The 15,669-nt window shown below is 36.0% G+C and overlaps 4 protein-coding genes across 5 annotated transcripts; 1 reads left to right on the top strand and 3 right to left on the bottom strand.

Moving 5' to 3' along the window:
• The first annotated feature begins 553 nt into the window (after positions 1-553).
• LOC137585976 (ubiquitin domain-containing protein 1) lies at positions 554-3,826 on the top strand. 2 transcript variants are annotated; one of them, XR_011033654.1, is made up of 5 exons: positions 554-1,107; positions 1,169-1,418; positions 1,860-2,100; positions 2,181-2,592; positions 2,651-3,826. XR_011033654.1 is itself a non-coding variant. In XM_068302039.1 (4 exons), exons 1-4 carry the CDS (start codon positions 1,026-1,028, stop codon positions 2,361-2,363), a joined length of 756 nt encoding a protein of 251 aa, XP_068158140.1. In that variant the 5' UTR covers positions 554-1,025; the 3' UTR covers positions 2,364-3,826. The 2 variants fall into 2 exon arrangements, 1 of the variants encoding a protein (XP_068158140.1); XM_068302039.1 differs by having other exon boundaries at positions 2,181-3,826.
• On the bottom strand, positions 3,585-5,502 carry Or83a (Odorant receptor 83a). The gene is made up of 4 exons (XM_068302038.1): positions 5,016-5,502; positions 4,715-4,914; positions 3,995-4,541; positions 3,585-3,886 (listed from the first exon to the last, which is right to left on the bottom strand). Exons 1-4 carry the CDS (start codon positions 5,466-5,468, stop codon positions 3,827-3,829), a joined length of 1,260 nt encoding a protein of 419 aa, XP_068158139.1. The 5' UTR covers positions 5,469-5,502; the 3' UTR covers positions 3,585-3,826.
• Positions 5,503-6,008: 506 nt separating this feature from the next.
• LOC137584311 (alpha-tocopherol transfer protein-like) lies at positions 6,009-9,082 on the bottom strand. The gene is made up of 3 exons (XM_068299644.1): positions 8,910-9,082; positions 6,846-7,150; positions 6,009-6,789 (listed from the first exon to the last, which is right to left on the bottom strand). The coding sequence occupies exons 2-3, from the start codon at positions 7,148-7,150 to the stop codon at positions 6,168-6,170; spliced, it is 927 nt and encodes a 308-aa protein (XP_068155745.1). The 5' UTR covers positions 8,910-9,082; the 3' UTR covers positions 6,009-6,167.
• A 2,239-nt stretch (positions 9,083-11,321) lies between these two features.
• Positions 11,322-14,247, bottom strand: Orco (odorant receptor co-receptor). Its single transcript, XM_068301820.1, has 7 exons — positions 13,849-14,247; positions 13,274-13,581; positions 12,681-13,195; positions 12,388-12,616; positions 12,013-12,217; positions 11,787-11,942; positions 11,322-11,675 (listed from the first exon to the last, which is right to left on the bottom strand). Exons 2-7 carry the CDS (start codon positions 13,579-13,581, stop codon positions 11,625-11,627), a joined length of 1,464 nt encoding a protein of 487 aa, XP_068157921.1. The 5' UTR covers positions 13,849-14,247; the 3' UTR covers positions 11,322-11,624.
• Positions 14,248-15,669: the final 1,422 nt, after the last annotated feature.

Here is a 15,669-nt window from a genome sequence, read left to right as displayed (position 1 = left end):
AAATATATGTAGCACTTGCGCTGGAAAAATGTAGATATTAAAGATATATTTTAACCTCTTTTAGTGTTAAATCGATCATTATCTGACAAAGTTTTTAAAGTGCGTTTCGTGCTTCTACATTGGAAACTATATTTTGAATTATTTAATAAGCTTTTGGCTAGTGGACTTTAATGCGTGATTACAAATGCATGAAAAGGGGTAAATGAGGGAAAACTCTCTCGGCCGTAAAATCGAGTGGCAATTTGGCATATTTGGCGTGTTTGAAGTAGTGTTAAAAGTTAAGTTGGAAATTCGAGCATTAAAAGAATACATACACCTGCAAGTTTGCAGATTTTAGCGAGCAAATTTACCATTCACATAAAAGAAGATTCGATGGGCTGAGCGAATTCGGTTCAATCGATGGGCTTGCATCTCTAGTTGTTCGATGCTGGCATCCGACGTATGATGCTCGATTTTGAAGTGGTTGCATGTGACGATAGTTTCGCCGCTTCCACCTCTAGATGGTCGATGTTTCGCCACTTGGGCTCGATGTTGGCATCAATCTTGGTATGACGCACAAGTTGCATCGAGCCAATGTGTTCGGCGGGGGGAGGAGGTTATAAACAAAAAAAAAACACTGCGTTGCAATTAATTTGGTTATTAAAGTTATTGCAAATTGTCTGTAGGTCGGAAAATTAAATTAATAACTAATGCGTTTGCAAAACAATTAAGGAGAATAACGGAAGTTCTCAGCACTGGTGGGCAGCCATTCTACAGGCGAAGTAGCAGCAATAACAATAACAAAAACAACGGAAGCAAAGAGGCGTCAACGTTAACAAACAATAATAATAAGGTTAATAACGGTATTTGGACAGAACAAGGATACCAATAGCCAAAGGAAGATCATCAGATGCCAGACATCTAAGAGTGCAGTACTTAAAACGTCAAATTCAAAAAAATATTTAAAAATTTATAGAGATCAGGCAAAGTCATTCGGAACAGCAAATGCTGAGGAGATAAGCATATTGTCAGTGACCAACAACAAAATGGGTGCCTGTGTGGGTCGCATGAATCCGGACAATGAAACAATGAGTGTCTCCTCTGTCTCCTCGCGTCCGGCCAGTGCAGGTGAGTGGCCTTATTTTTGATTCATTGCTCGATTCCGATTATTCGTTGCATTTTGTTTAAGGCATTGCTTTGGGCGCCTCCCGCAAGAACCGTCATTTATGTCATGAAACTATACGGTGGAGGTCAGATGTCCCCCTAACCGAAGGACAATTAAAGTCCAAGCGCGATGAGTTCTGGGACACTGCCCCGGCTTTTGATGGACGTAAAGAGATTTGGGATGCAATAAGGGCTGCATCCCAAGCAGCTGAGGGACTAGACTTTCAAATGGCTCAGGCAATTATAGATGGAGCCAATGTTTCTGTGCCAAATGGGTGAGTGATTTCTTTGACCATTCCTCCGTTGAGAAGTCAGGAAATCGATATTAAATTGGTGTTTTTAATATGTATTATTGATATACCCGTATAAGCTTAATGCAACAACTGTGCCGGACTATGGACAAATTTAATAGCTGTTAGTTTCTTTATATAGGTTAAAATTATCGTACCAGGTCTAAATCAAAATTATGTTAAATTTGTGTGCATTTGTGTGGTCTCTACGTTCTTTTTTAACAACTGGAACTTGGAACTGCGTCCGCAAAAAAAAAAAAAAAATACTTGCAAACTTTATAAAATGCAACACTCCGTAATTTCTCATTATTGATTTTAATTAGAGCAAGTTTCATTGTTAAAAATACTTAAAACTACCTGGTTTTGGGTGGGGATAATTATTAATTATACTACCGCAATGAAAACTAATATAATTCATTATTATAGATACCTCACGGAGTGTTATGATGAACTGGGCACGCAATACAAGGTGCCGATCTATTGCCTATCATATCCCATTAATATAGTAAAAGAAGAGAATGGAAGAGATTCGCCCGCTGAATACTCAGAGCCAGTGGATGGTGGTACTGAAATTTTCCTCAAATTGCGCATATCATCGACTATGTCGGATGTTAAACTGCCTGTATACTCAAAGGATACAGTGGGACAGTGCAAAAGGAAGCTGCAGGTAAGGAATTGTACTAATTAATTCAAGAGCAAATCAACAATTCCGTTAATTTTATTTACGTATTGATTTCTTCCGTTTAGGCTGCAGAAGGAATTGATGCTTGTTGCCAGCGTTGGTTTTACAGTGGCAAATTACTTGGCGATAAGGTTCCCATTGATGAATGCAACATTCATCAGGGCTTTATAATTCAGGTGATTTTTAATGCCGAGCACTTTAATCATGATAGTACCACGAGTACGATGAAAATAGCACATGCAAGCTAGCGACGCAGCAAAATTCAACTAGTCAACACTAACAAATACAGCAACAATAGCGGCAAAAGTAGCACCATTTGTGAAAACAGCAACAAAATCTTCATAAATATTAACCAAGGTGATGTAAGGACGGCGAACGAGGGACAAGGCCATGGAATATACTCAGTCTACTATAGCACAACGAAGATTCAATACTGCAATAGCACAAACATAAGTGTCAGCATAAGCAGCAACATATGTAAGCCCTCATCACAAAAAATTAGCAAATAACAATTCAAAATTGTTGTTTCATCTAGTTTGTTTTAGCTGTTATGACTGGATATATTGTTGTAGTTAAGGATTATGGAAAAACAAACTCTAGCTGAGAAAACAAATTCAAAACGGTTAAAGCTTATAAAACGAATACCTATTAAGTAATGCATATTTACACGCATCTATATTTTTTTTAATAATAAATCAGAACTGTCTTTATAAAGTTTAATTTATATGATGAATAAAAATAACATGCATACATCAGCTAAATAATTAAATATTGACGAGTCTACATCATTTTATACAAAAATAATTATAACAAATATTTAAAACATAAAAAATAACATTGTAAATTTTTCATTGTAGAAAAATTTATATCATAAAAATACGAACGGAAGAGTTCAATTTGAAAAGAGGCAAAATAACATACTTTTGATACTGTAAAAATATAAGATGAATCACTAAAAAAAGTACACGGAAAAAACAATTGAGAGTTGTAGAAATTGTAAAAAGACCAAAAACACCAATGAGTAGTCAGGAATATAAAAGGCATTGGGTGGACACTAAAATCAATCCACAGTACTAATGCGTGGAAATAAAATATCCGAAAAAGTTAACAGACGATTTATAACGTACAAACAATCAATAAACAAACTTGAAAAATATTTCAATACACTTAACGATTGCTTCTCCTGACTACACAAATTATGTCTTGCTCAAATTACCGATTGAAAATGCCATGACATTTAGTGGATGTAGAGTGTGAAGAAAACGTCAATAGAATAAATCCCAAGTACCTAATTAATGTATATGGATTCTTATTGCTTTTAACTGTGAAGCCATTCAAAAAAATATGTAATCAAACACCTAATTTATTTAGCAATACAGTTGATAAATATGTATATCTTTTGTTAAAATATGTTTCTGTAATAGTGTGCTCAAAAAAGACTGAACGCGCAACTTACAAGAAGTGCGTGTTTCAAGAAGTAATGTGTGGAGTACTGAATGCATATATTTGAATGCATATAAAACAAATTGACGTTTGTACATATTTCGACTCTTCAGTTAGTTTTATAAGCTTATATAAATGTGTTTAATGTATTTGAAATATTATTTCGCTTTACCGTCACAAACTTATGTTAAATTTATCAGCAAATTTGTAATATTTTATTATTAAACTGTGTAAGAAACGATTGAATATTTTTCAAACTGAAAAGCAACTAGCCACGTGCATCCAATTTCTGCAACAATGTTAGGAAAGAGAACGCGGTAGTAATTGTCTGAAACAAATAACATCAGCGAGTGGATAAAACAAATACTTGGTAGTACACGCAATTGAGGTATTGTAATTGCCATTGATTTTAAAAAACAAGTTAGTTTTTACTTACACCTCGAAAACGGTCCACATTTAAATTATATATCTTTCCAGCTGTCAATTGAAATTTTCTTTGGGCATTTAGCAGAAAGAAAAGATAGTCGCTTCGCACTTCCCATATATGTAAATGCCACGGACTGCGCCAAAGAGCCGCGCCGCATTGTTGGCTATTCTGATAAATTACCTCTGCGAAGTAGCAGATGATAAATAGTTCATACAGCACCAGTAATAGATATTGACCAAGCGATACCATCCGCATTACTGAATTATCCTGGCTGCTTTTGGTCGAAACAAAAGCAACAAGGCACATGAGGAACGTGACTTCTCCAATTTTCACGAACCAAATTGGGTTATAGAACTTTTCCATTTTCTGTAGTGCTTTTATTATATAGCGGTGATGCTGTAGACATCGTTTAAACGACATCTTGAAAGCAATTTGAAAGTTTGGACAAATCTTTGACGGTGTTGCAAGAAGTTCTTCAAGAGGTGTATGATTTTCTACTGAATAAGAATATTGATCAGTATCTGCATTCGTTATTGATTGGGCTTCAAGCAGTTTACTGTAAAAATGTGTAGAAACAAAAAAATTTTATATTGCAACAAACAAAAAAAGAAATATACAACCGAAATTTCATTTCTGCTAATTTGAGGTTAGCATTTCTACTTGGATATGACTTAATTGCGAAGCTACATACTTTAATTGTAGCTTAAATATAATATTAGTCCAACTTACTTTAACTCCGCCCTATTTGCACCCATTTGGATATAGGTTGTGGCCAATACATTCTTTAAACTGCAAAATAGCACATCGAATTGTCCAGATATCAGAATAGCCAATACCATATGAGCTCCACTGGATGATGCGAAAGCAGCTGCCACTTGAATCTGGCCAACTGCCTGTAGAAGAAATACTAACTCGTAGACAATGGGTTGCTGAAACATAATGCACAAATCAATTGTTGACATGTAATGTTATTTAAAATCAGAGTATAAAGAAGATTAAAAATAGTCGTTTCGATTAACAATATTCTTACCGTATAATCAAAAGGATACCAGCAGGCAAGGGGTAAACTATTATCCCTGTAGGCTATTGGCAGTATCAGCCAAAATATGGTGCCTACATAACAACAATAAACATAGCTTTTAATCCACATGTTTGATTGTTTTAAGGCACCCGACATTGTAACATAGGTGAATCCCGGAGCAGAACGTAGTTCATATTTCTCATTCATGAACTGCAAGATTTCGTTCAACAAATTTGGCCGTATTCGACGAAAGTACAACTTCATGGAAATTGTCCACATATAGATAATTGTTTGTATTAGACAGCTGACGAAAAAATCCAAATCCCCTTTGCCGTAGTTAATGTATATTGTACATATGTATAGCCCAGCTATATGTATTGATACTATGAGATTGAAAGCCTCGTAAATTAGATCGAAAGATCTTACAAGAATACTGGACTGGTTGTCCCCAAAAGGAAACATTGCAGCAACGCGAAACGTGATGCGAATAAAAACAAACAGGTCTCGGCGTTTAATTGTTTGTTCGTCGTACTGCATGATGAGAAAAATTAGTAGATTTAGAATTTCATATGTCTTATATAGTGGAAAATATATTTGAAGGCGTGTCCCATCTTTTCAAATTCAATTTAAATCCAAATTATCAGCTACAAAGTTTTGTCGTTCTCCATAAAATATAATTTGAATATATTATAAGACAAAAGTTTGACAAACTTTTTATTATAATTATATTAAATTTCAAGTTTGGTTTGTCTATTAAATTTAGAACAAAACATTTGTATACATATATATAGGCATATATTAAATTTTAATGAATGCCTCAAGCAAATTTTGCCCTACGTATGTATATTGATGGAGTAGATCATTGATACTTATACCCTTCAGTTTGTTGGCCTTTTCAAAGAATATTCAACATTAATACCTTAAAAGTAATAAAAGAGCTCAAACGGTTTTTTTGTTTATAGTCCACGGCTTGATTGCAGACTACAAACAAGGAATTGGTAATTTTATTTGCTCATCCTTCACTATTTATTGTGAAAATTTAATGCAAAATTTGCACAAGCACAAAGAAAATAATAATACGTATACATGCAATAGAAGATCATGGAGAAGAGTTCAATAAAGCGAATTAATTTTGCAAGATGTGTAATTGATTCCAAATTTTTAATCAATGTTCAGTTGACGGAATGTACCCTCCATTCCAAACAAATCGTCACTGGTCTTTGGTGCGCCGGGGCGCAACGATTCATTGGCCTTTTTATCCTCCTGCTCCTTGAACCACTTAGTATTGTCGGCCAACTTTTGTTTCCACCACTGATTAAGCTCCACAATACCACCAGCCTTGCCGCCGTATTCATTGGGAAGCAAATCTTTTGGAACCACCTTGTAAAGGCTCTCTACATCATTGTGAAACGTTATGCGGCTACGAATCTTCTCTTTAACGAAGGGCTTCACGAAATTAAAGATCGTGTCCACCAGCGGCGAAATGTTAATCACATGGACCTCTTTCACCTTCACGGGATACGCTTCCTGAACAGCAATTAGAAATTTCTTCACTACAGTCGGTGAAAATTTAGCAAAGTGCGAAGCACTTGCCACTGCAGCGTCTAAAATAAATATGTCGCCGGCAATGCCAACACTCTCTTCAGCTAGACGCACATCTCCAATCATTAAGGCCACCTTCATGGCATCCAAAATGTGATGGGGCTGGAAGTCACAGTCAATTCCCCTTATAAAGGTGATGCGGCGCCCATTTGGCGTTATGCCTGGTAACGTGGGGCAGTGTCTAAAGAGCATACAAGAGCATAATGAGTATTCTTAAAGCAAATCAGTTTTCCTTACACATAGTCTAAAACAATGTTTAGTTCTTCACGGTTAATATCCCGGTTGGCAAAAAATTCCGGTACCGCATTCCTCATTGTATAGTACATATCCAGCTTCTTCTTTACCTTCTCCAAGCTGAACTTACAGCCACGCAAGAAGGTCGTTAAACGCATATCGTCCATATCCTTGGGCAAGTGCGGCTGCGTCTCCAACCATTCCCGTATCAACTTGATGTCGCGCTCAATATCAGAGGGGTCCTCTGGTTCGCGTAACTCCTCGCGTATGCTGACGCGCTGAGCCGGAGTGGGATGCAACATCATCATCTAAGATATTAATCCAAATGTAATTAATGCATGTACATATCAGTGCGCCATTCCACTCCCGTAATTTGTATAAAACCGAATATCTCACGTAATTTTCTAACTAATGCAAATAAAATTGGCATACTTAATGCATTTGTTATTGTCATATCAAAATATTTGTTTTACTTGGTGCATAGTATGCCTAAGTCCGCGAGACGGCTTACTTAGTTCATTTTTTAATCAAAGCACCGTGAACACAAAAAACAAATTTAAATGTTTAGTGTGATTATAATATTTGGGAGTAGGAATGACATTGAACTTATCTACTGTATTTCTTAACATCTTGACTATTGTACTATTTCACTTCTGACATTTTAATTGCACGTCTTGCCGTTCGTCACACGCCAAAGACTCGATTCATTAGCATGGCCAAAAATGCATAACCCCCAGCTCTGTGACACTCTCCCAATCAGGTATACTTAGACCACCGACAATCACGCCCACTTGCGTAATGTTTAATTGTTTTTGTTTGACTCCAAAATAATCAACCAGCATCGACCTTAAAACAACAGAGCCCATGGCTGAGGGCTGACTTTTGCCGTTTTATTGCCTATACAGCAAATTTTATATTAACTTCACCACCGTTTAGCAAGTAAAAATATATATGTACGTATAAGCAAAACAAAATGAATAATTATACTGTTTAAGCAACTTTAGCAATTCGATCGAGGGGGACAGCGAGAAAGAACGATTCCAGCAATTGCTTTCACTTTATTTCAGAGGCACCTACACTAAAAAGTATAATATTTTTTCTATGCATATAAATCCAAAAGGATTTAAGGTAATTTACTTCGTAAAGAAAATTAAATAAATTGCAGCTTAAATTAATAACTTTAACGGCTACCATACCTGAAGTTCCTGATAATTTTGACTCGTTGCTTAATTTCAGCACTAGCGGCTCATTGAGGCCAACATAAAGAATTGGTAAGAAAAGCTTACAAATTGCACAAAAAACTACAATTTGCAACGCGGCAGCTGCTGCAGTGGTAGCAACCACAACCTGTTAGAATACAGCTAAAGCTAATGTGGCCGCTGCCGCTAATGGCTATTGCATTCATTGCAAATGTTTACCCAGCAACTTTACCTCAAAGATTGCGAAAATTTTGGGGAAAATATGGTATAAAAAGGGGCAGACTAAGAGTCATAAAAACGCGCCAAAAAACGAGTTGTGTTTCTTTATTATTTTTGACTGTTGGTCTTTCGGTTTGCGCAAAAGAGTTGATGCCTCCTTCTCCCCTTCACTCATTTTTCTCTCTTTGTGTGCGGTCTACTAGTCACAAGTGTATTGCCTGTTACAATTTTCTGTTTACGTATTTTTTTTTGTAATTATTTTCACAGAATTTCGTCAACTTTTAAGTGGTTAACGAAACGATTTGTAAACAACTTGGACAAGTTCTTCTCGAATAAGCAAAAGAGCTTAGTTTCACAATATGTTAGGTTTGCACACAAGATTTCAAATGCGCTACCAGTATCTATGCATATTATTTTTATCACACAGATAAATCTCACAGTTCAATGATCTTATTAATGAATATTTAAAATACATATTTTGGGGACCAATTGAGCTCTTTTGTTGCAATACAATGCATTTTGAAAGGCACTTGATTTGCAACTTTATCACGAATATGTAATAAGTTTATTTTTTGCGTTCTCATCATCCTTATCATCGCTTATTAAAATTCCAGGCATTGTTCTCGATGATTCTTTCACAATTTCTCACCTTCAGGCGGTGTTTGTAGTATGTAGTGTGTTAGCGAATTTATTAATTTGGTAATCCTTATGTTTTGGAGTGTCCAAGTGGTGCAACGCGGCGTATGGCGATCACAAAATATAAGTATACACCAGACTGACGCACTCTAAAAGACACACAACCGAATTGCTTGGAATGATAACTAAAACTGAATGTCTGAAAACATGTTTCGGTGGCATTTAAATACAGACGAGCCAGAGCCGATCTTTGCGACGCTTGACGAAGCTCATGGTTACGACAATAACAATCATGAGCCTGTATATGGGAGTGTAGCAAAAGAAAACCGAAAGCCGTAAAACAGATCATGCCATGAAAATCGGTCAAAGAGAAAATCCAGACACACGAATCAAATGAGCAGCTGAGCTGAATGCACGAGGGGTTGGCAAGAGGAGTGCAACATCGGTATTTGCGCAAGAGAAGTTCAATGAGCGGCGAACTGGCCGCCGACGCGCTCCACTGAAGATACTTTACTTTTATCTAGCAGACAGAAAATTGACTCAAACTGAGTAAGCGAAGTTTCGAACCAAAGTTCGTGTCTTTAGTTTTTTGAAATTTGCCAGTAAAAATAAATAAAAACCGAACAAGGAAAAACTAAACGTGTGGGGCATAATCGCCACCAATCGAATGCCAAAATTGTATTGTTTTTACAGATAATTATTATATTTCTGATCGTTTTCAACATTTCACAATTAAGCAACTTAATGCACATGGAGAGTCAAGCCTTTGATCTGGTCGTTGAACTTGCAACTGAGGCAATTTACATATTTTCTTTTTTTGTTTTTACTAATTCATAGAATATGGGCAAAAAGACAGAAAGCAAATTATAAATTTTGCACAACTTTTTTATTTTGTTTTGCTTTGCGTTTGGTGGTTGGCAGCAATTATCAACACTTATTGGGCCAACGAAAGGGGTGATTACGTGGTACATATGTACATATGTATACGGGGATGGTCTCGACTTTGACTTTGCTTCTCTTTAACTTACTATGCTCTTTTTTTGTACGTTGTTGATCCCTTACAAATATAAGATATTATTCAGAAATACGTTGGCTATCAGTTAATTTAAATATTTAAAACCCAACGCCTAGTTTTGATGGTTGATTTAATGTAATTGTAATATAGAAATGTGTTATTACTAAAATTTATTTCGTCAGTTTTTTTTAAACACAATGGTACGACACGAAAAGGTAAACCTATAAAACACAAAAATAACGATTATTAATATAAAAAAAAGAAGAATAAGATACCACGTTAACGTAACGAGTATACATGAGTTAGGCGGCTCTTGATAGCAACTTGCTCATGTTAAGAAATTTTCATTGCCAAAGACGAAAGTCTGCACTTTAAAGAAATTAACAAGAAGCAGTAACATCAGACTAAGGAAGGCTGGCGTTTTTTGTTTGTTTTTGTGGATCTCTCAGATGTCAAAATTACAGACTTCTCTTTATTGCCAACAATATAATCGCTGTTAAAAACAAAATTTCATTTGACCGCGCTAAACGCGTTGTGCAGCATATTCTATACCTCGTAAACAAGTAGACATTTGTTTATAATAAATACATATATTCTCTATTGCACTCTGACAGATGCATGTTCTTTTGTCAAAAATTGAATTGATTTTCCTATTTACATGAATATATGTACATATAACTAACGCATCAACTTGGTAGAGGGTATCTTAAAGTCGTAGATCAGCATAGTGTTGTTTCGCAGTTGTTGCTTTTGGGGTCCGCAAACGGAGTTGGGTAATTTAAAAAACCGTAAAGAGCGCTTTCAAAATGCCCAAAAACAAAAAATAAACATATGAATGTGATTTTAAATTACATTTTTGCCACATTTCGTTTAATTGTTAGCTGCAATTGTTTATTACTCTTGCTGTTGTTACGGCACTTTACTTGGCCAACCATAAAGTTGCGACTCTGCCGAAATACAAAATTGAGGAAAAAACTCACAATCAGACTAGAAATTGGCATTCATAATTTTAATTCAATTAAGCCGGCTCTGCACATCTGCCCAACGGATGATGTCCGAGGTTTGCTTTTAACGCAGCCAAGCGTGCCGTGTCTGGACCGTTCAAAATCTTGTGGATGTGGACGTTAGATCTTAGAGCGTTAACGGAAAGTAAAATAGTGGGGAATGCATAACAAATCAAGCTAATATTCTACTCAGTTCGATATATATTTCGTCTTAACTAACTTAACAAAAGGACAGTACTAATTTACGATGTATGTAGATATTTTGTGCAATAACAATAAGTAGATATATTAGTAAAAGAGACCAAAGATAGATATTTTGTGCAATAACAATAAGTAGATATATTAGTAAAAGAGACCAAAGAAAAGCACTCATCATTCTTAATCGAATAAAGCTCTAATTTCGTAATTGTTGTGTTGAGTATTCGTTGTTAATCACTACACGTTTATTTGCATATAAATTTCTCACAATATTTATGCTTACATTGAAAGCTCTATATAATATGTAGCGTGTGTAAAAATGAATAAAGAAAATAAATACATATGTAAATAGACATATGTATATGTTAATAGACATATGAATATGTCAGTTAATAATTATCTCTTGTGTACTACAAAACATTTGATTCGATGTTTTTGTCACTTTTTTTGATGTTGTTGTTAGCACAGAGTTTGTTGGCATATGCAATTGACATTGACTTCTGTTCAATGCTCACTTAAGCTGGACAAGCACCATAAAATAGGTGACCACAGCGCCAAGAACCTACGCATACAGCCACAAAATTAAAAGATCGGGATAATAAACAACAAGAAATAATTGGGAGTCCGGTTATATGGTGAAGTTCAATGGGTTGGGTATTACAGATTATCTTACCGAAGCAAACAAATCCAACGAGACAGTAAAGAATTTCGCACCCGATATGCTCATAGCCTTCTGGCATTGCTGGCAAACAATTTGAACGAATGTTTTCGCCTCCTCAGAGCCATCGTACCAGTGGCAGGAGTAGGCAGCCTCCATAACAGATGAGCTCTATATAATTTCAATAAACATTGTTGTCTTAACTGACATTTTACAGCTGCACAGATGTCTGACCACTCACCTCCTCAATCAGACGGTTGCCAAAAATGCAAAAATGAAACACCTGGGCCAGCGCATACCCCAAATATCCAATCACCGTAAAGGCGTAAACATTTACACCAGTGATTTTGGTTGCTTGGTAGGCTAACAGTGTAAGCTTGATAGTTGAGGTCAGCATATGCAGTAACAAGGCAGCCCCATAAGTATCCCCAATTGCAGCCACCAGGCTAAGAAAAGGTAAGGGATGCCAAGTCAAAAGCTTAATCAACAATTCAAGAGACAATAAAAATAACTAAGCGAATATATAGTCAAAAAAACTGACTTGATTTAAACGTCCAACGTAAATCCAAAAATTATCAAAAATAATTTTTAGTTGCGTTCACATGCACTTACTCACCGTACAACGTGCTTATGTCTCTCTACCCAATATTTAATGGCACTGCGCACCATCATCTCCTGTTTTTTTGTCAGGCCATTGGGATTAGCACCATTTATCCCGTTACCGCCACCACCGTTCGAGCCGCCATTGAAGGACTGCAGAGTAGAGGGTGCTCGAAATTGGGCGCCCCAATCTGCTTTAGTGCTGTATATACCAGACATGTCCATGTCGGCACCAGGATCTTTCTCTGCAATTCGGCAAATGCAATTAAGACCACAAATATGGAGTGCCTTATCATCCGCCTCTCTTACCCTCGTTGCGTATAAGCTCCGACTTTGAATTTGCCGATAATGACCTAAAAAGAGCAGCTGAATTCGGTCTATATGTATCTAGCGAGGCAGAAAGCTCCATTAGCGGCTTCATAATACCCTTAAGATGCTGTAACTGCTCGCAGGCAAAAATCAGCCAAGAGCAGAACATGACATCGCACAAATTCGAGTGGATCATGGAAAATAGAACGTAATAAATCTGAAAAGCAAAACTTATTGTGTAGAACATGCCCTTGCTGGCATCCCAGGGGTAGAACGATTTAATAGGTAGGCGGGGAATTTCAACAGCAATGCTCGAATTTGTCTCTTTGTCAACTACCATTTTAACGCTATCGCCAAAAAAAGTTATGGTAGTCCATGCAGTGGCCGATGCAAATGTAGTAAGCATGACTAAAAAGAAAAGTTTACGCATTTTGGCCAGGGCAATCGAATGATAACGAGCGTCGGACTCGGCGAATAATGGGTGTGTGTTTACTTGATTCCAGATATTCAGAGTTCTGAAACAACAGCCATGATCGCAATGAAATATATACTGTTATTAATTTTTACAATGAATTCCCCCTTGGACACCTTACCTATAAAAGTTCTTCTGATTGACGGCCAAATAAATGAATTTTGTAATGCAGTGGGTGAAAAATAGAGTGGTTATCGTATTCCCCGATAACTCATTTACCTCTTCTGCATTAAGAGCCATGTTAACCAATATAAAGGCAAACTGTATAAACAGAAAGACCAAATGCACCGACGAGTAGATCTTCTTCATAAAGCCACTACCACCAGTAAAATTATGCATAAATAGACCTGAGTATTTCATGGCCCTTATATTAGGCATCAAATCGGCCACTAGGCCAGTGTATTTACTTGGCTGCATTGGAGTTGTCATCTGCAAAAAGTATTTGTGTGCGATAATTCCAATTATTAAATTAAAACAACTTGTCTCAGTTGCAGTAGATACAAAAAAAAAGAAGAAAATTAAAATCGAGAAAATTCCACGAAAACGTATTATCGGGCTTGATTAATAACTTTAATTATATTTTAGTCAAATCCTTTTGCTATTTTTAGCTAAGACCTTTCTGTTTAGATCAATATCTTTTCTCTTTTGAATGACATAATTAATTGAATAACCTCTAAAGCACACTTTTGTTTTTACCTTTTTTTTTATATGTTAATATATTATCTTTACACAATGTTCAAAAACTTTTTTGTTTTAAATCGTTTTTATGCGAAATTAATAGACGATGCCGCCTTTGAAAACCATACATACAAAATTTAAAGTATGTTCTAAATAGACGATCCGCTGAAGAAACCCGGGATAACTTGCCACCAACGAGCTTTCGACATTAATGAAAGTTGAAAATTTTTAAAAAGTTCACAAGTTGCGCTGGAAAATTGTTTTACATAAAAGTAGGTTTAATACATAGGACGGTTCCCACGATGAAACTTTAAGACAAGGCCATGACCATACACATTAAGATAGCTTCAATTGAAAAAGTGAGAAATGAAGGGTCCTGCCGCCTTAGCTTTAGCAGCGTCCATGGTAACAAACTGTGGGTGTGTGTACCATACATATGTAGTTAGTCAAAAATTCAGTTCTTATAGCCACGACATTCATTTCCACTTTATTTACATACATGTGATTTGTGCGTGGCAGACGCAAAATTCCCACAATTAAATTGAACGCCCACGAACTTGCCGACGCTGCCGCCCTTAGGTCTTGGACTTGAGCTCAGGTTCAATGCGGCGTATGCGCAATGTGAAAATGCTCAATGGGATATATTGAATATGGTAAATAAGAAACAAGGTTGAGTTTAGCATCTGTGTGGTATCCAAACTTATGCAAATTTTAAAAGCATCGATTATTTTATTATGCCTCGGTGTGTGTCATTCATTCCATCGGCATCACCCCGTAGGCCCATAACAAATGCTGACCTAAAAAAATAGAAATACATACATACATATGTGTTCACAAATGCGTATGTACAAATACATATGTCACAAATGCGTATGTACAAATACATATGTATATGAAGGATTTTGTGAAATGACGCTGTTCTTCGCTTGGTTCCAGTGTACTGCAACTATAATAAACTAACAATGGCTTATGGCGGAACCCCTTGGAACGGAATGGAACAACTGATGGCGAGTCTGTACTGAAACTTGTTAATAGAATCCGATTGGTACTGTTATTTATTTTATATATTGTCACACACAGGACATATGTACATACATAGACAAAGGCATGGACCCTCTTACAATAAGAAATCTAGATGAAATTAATGCTTTGTGCTGAGTACCCACAATTTAATACGAAGTTATCAGTGGTTTTATATGGAACAACTTTAAATTGATGCGAAGCGACACAACGTAGTATCTGTGGCTCCAGTAAATTAAGTATTTAAATAACATAATAAAAAGAATTATTATAAAAAGATATACAAACAATTAGAATAACTACTGTTTATAGATACGAATTAATGCACTGAACAACACATTAGCAAAACAAAAACATACATACATATGTAATTCTTTCAGCTGATCAGAGGAGAGTTGCTATAAAAATCTTATACAACATTTTTTTTAGAAACTTTTATACTAAGTGGCAAACTTGTAAAGTCTCTAACCCAACATAATGTGGTCAACACAGATCATGGATCATGGCCCACATTTACAAACAGTTAAAGTTTTCCCAGTTGTCATAATACCAATCTAGGTACAGATCTTCTTTTCACTTTATTTAATTTAGAGCATAAAAGAGCAATTATGAAGGGCTATATTGTTGGGAATAGTATTCTTTTAATGGACCGTCTCCAGATTCATATTCAAGTTCAAAACTGAAAAACAGAATGTAGAAAATTATACACTAAATAAACAATAACACAGTAAGCGTCTGTTGCATAAGAATCAACACAATTTATTGGCTTCGTTTACCATAAATTTAAACCAACGCAAATTTTAGGACGCCGATAATCAA

Source organism: Drosophila tropicalis, unplaced genomic scaffold (assembly GCF_018151085.1).
Source record: "Drosophila tropicalis isolate 14030-0801.00 unplaced genomic scaffold, ASM1815108v1 contig_878, whole genome shotgun sequence".
Taxonomy (NCBI): Eukaryota; Metazoa; Arthropoda; class Insecta; order Diptera; family Drosophilidae; genus Drosophila; species Drosophila tropicalis.
Note: the sequence above shows the minus strand (reverse complement) of the source record. Positions and strands in the feature narration are given on the sequence as shown.

Bases quoted from the DNA above. Each gene is read 5' to 3' on its own strand.
- LOC137585976 (XM_068302039.1), top strand. From the start codon at position 1,026: ATGGGTGCCTGTGTGGGTCGCATGAATCCGGACAATGAAACAATGAGT. The intron at 1,108-1,168 runs GTGAGTGGCCTT...ATTTTGTTTAAG, and splicing joins CTCGCGTCCGGCCAGTGCAG to GCATTGCTTTGGGCGCCTCC. The intron at 2,101-2,180 runs GTAAGGAATTGT...TCTTCCGTTTAG, and splicing joins AGTGCAAAAGGAAGCTGCAG to GCTGCAGAAGGAATTGATGC.
- Or83a (XM_068302038.1), bottom strand. From the start codon at position 5,468: ATGTTTCCTTTTGGGGACAACCAGTCCAGTATTCTTGTAAGATCTTTC. The intron at 4,542-4,714 runs GTAAGTTGGACT...ACATTTTTACAG, and splicing joins GCAAATAGGGCGGAGTTAAA to TAAACTGCTTGAAGCCCAAT. The intron at 3,887-3,994 runs GTAAGTAAAAAC...TATTTGTTTCAG, and splicing joins ATGTGGACCGTTTTCGAGGT to ACAATTACTACCGCGTTCTC.
- LOC137584311 (XM_068299644.1), bottom strand. From the start codon at position 7,150: ATGATGATGTTGCATCCCACTCCGGCTCAGCGCGTCAGCATACGCGAG. The intron at 6,790-6,845 runs GTAAGGAAAACT...TATGCTCTTTAG, and splicing joins AACATTGTTTTAGACTATGT to ACACTGCCCCACGTTACCAG.
- Orco (XM_068301820.1), bottom strand. From the start codon at position 13,581: ATGACAACTCCAATGCAGCCAAGTAAATACACTGGCCTAGTGGCCGAT. The intron at 13,196-13,273 runs GTAAGGTGTCCA...CTGTTGTTTCAG, and splicing joins AATCAGAAGAACTTTTATAG to AACTCTGAATATCTGGAATC. The intron at 12,218-12,387 runs GTGAGTAAGTGC...ACCTTTTCTTAG, and splicing joins AGACATAAGCACGTTGTACG to CCTGGTGGCTGCAATTGGGG.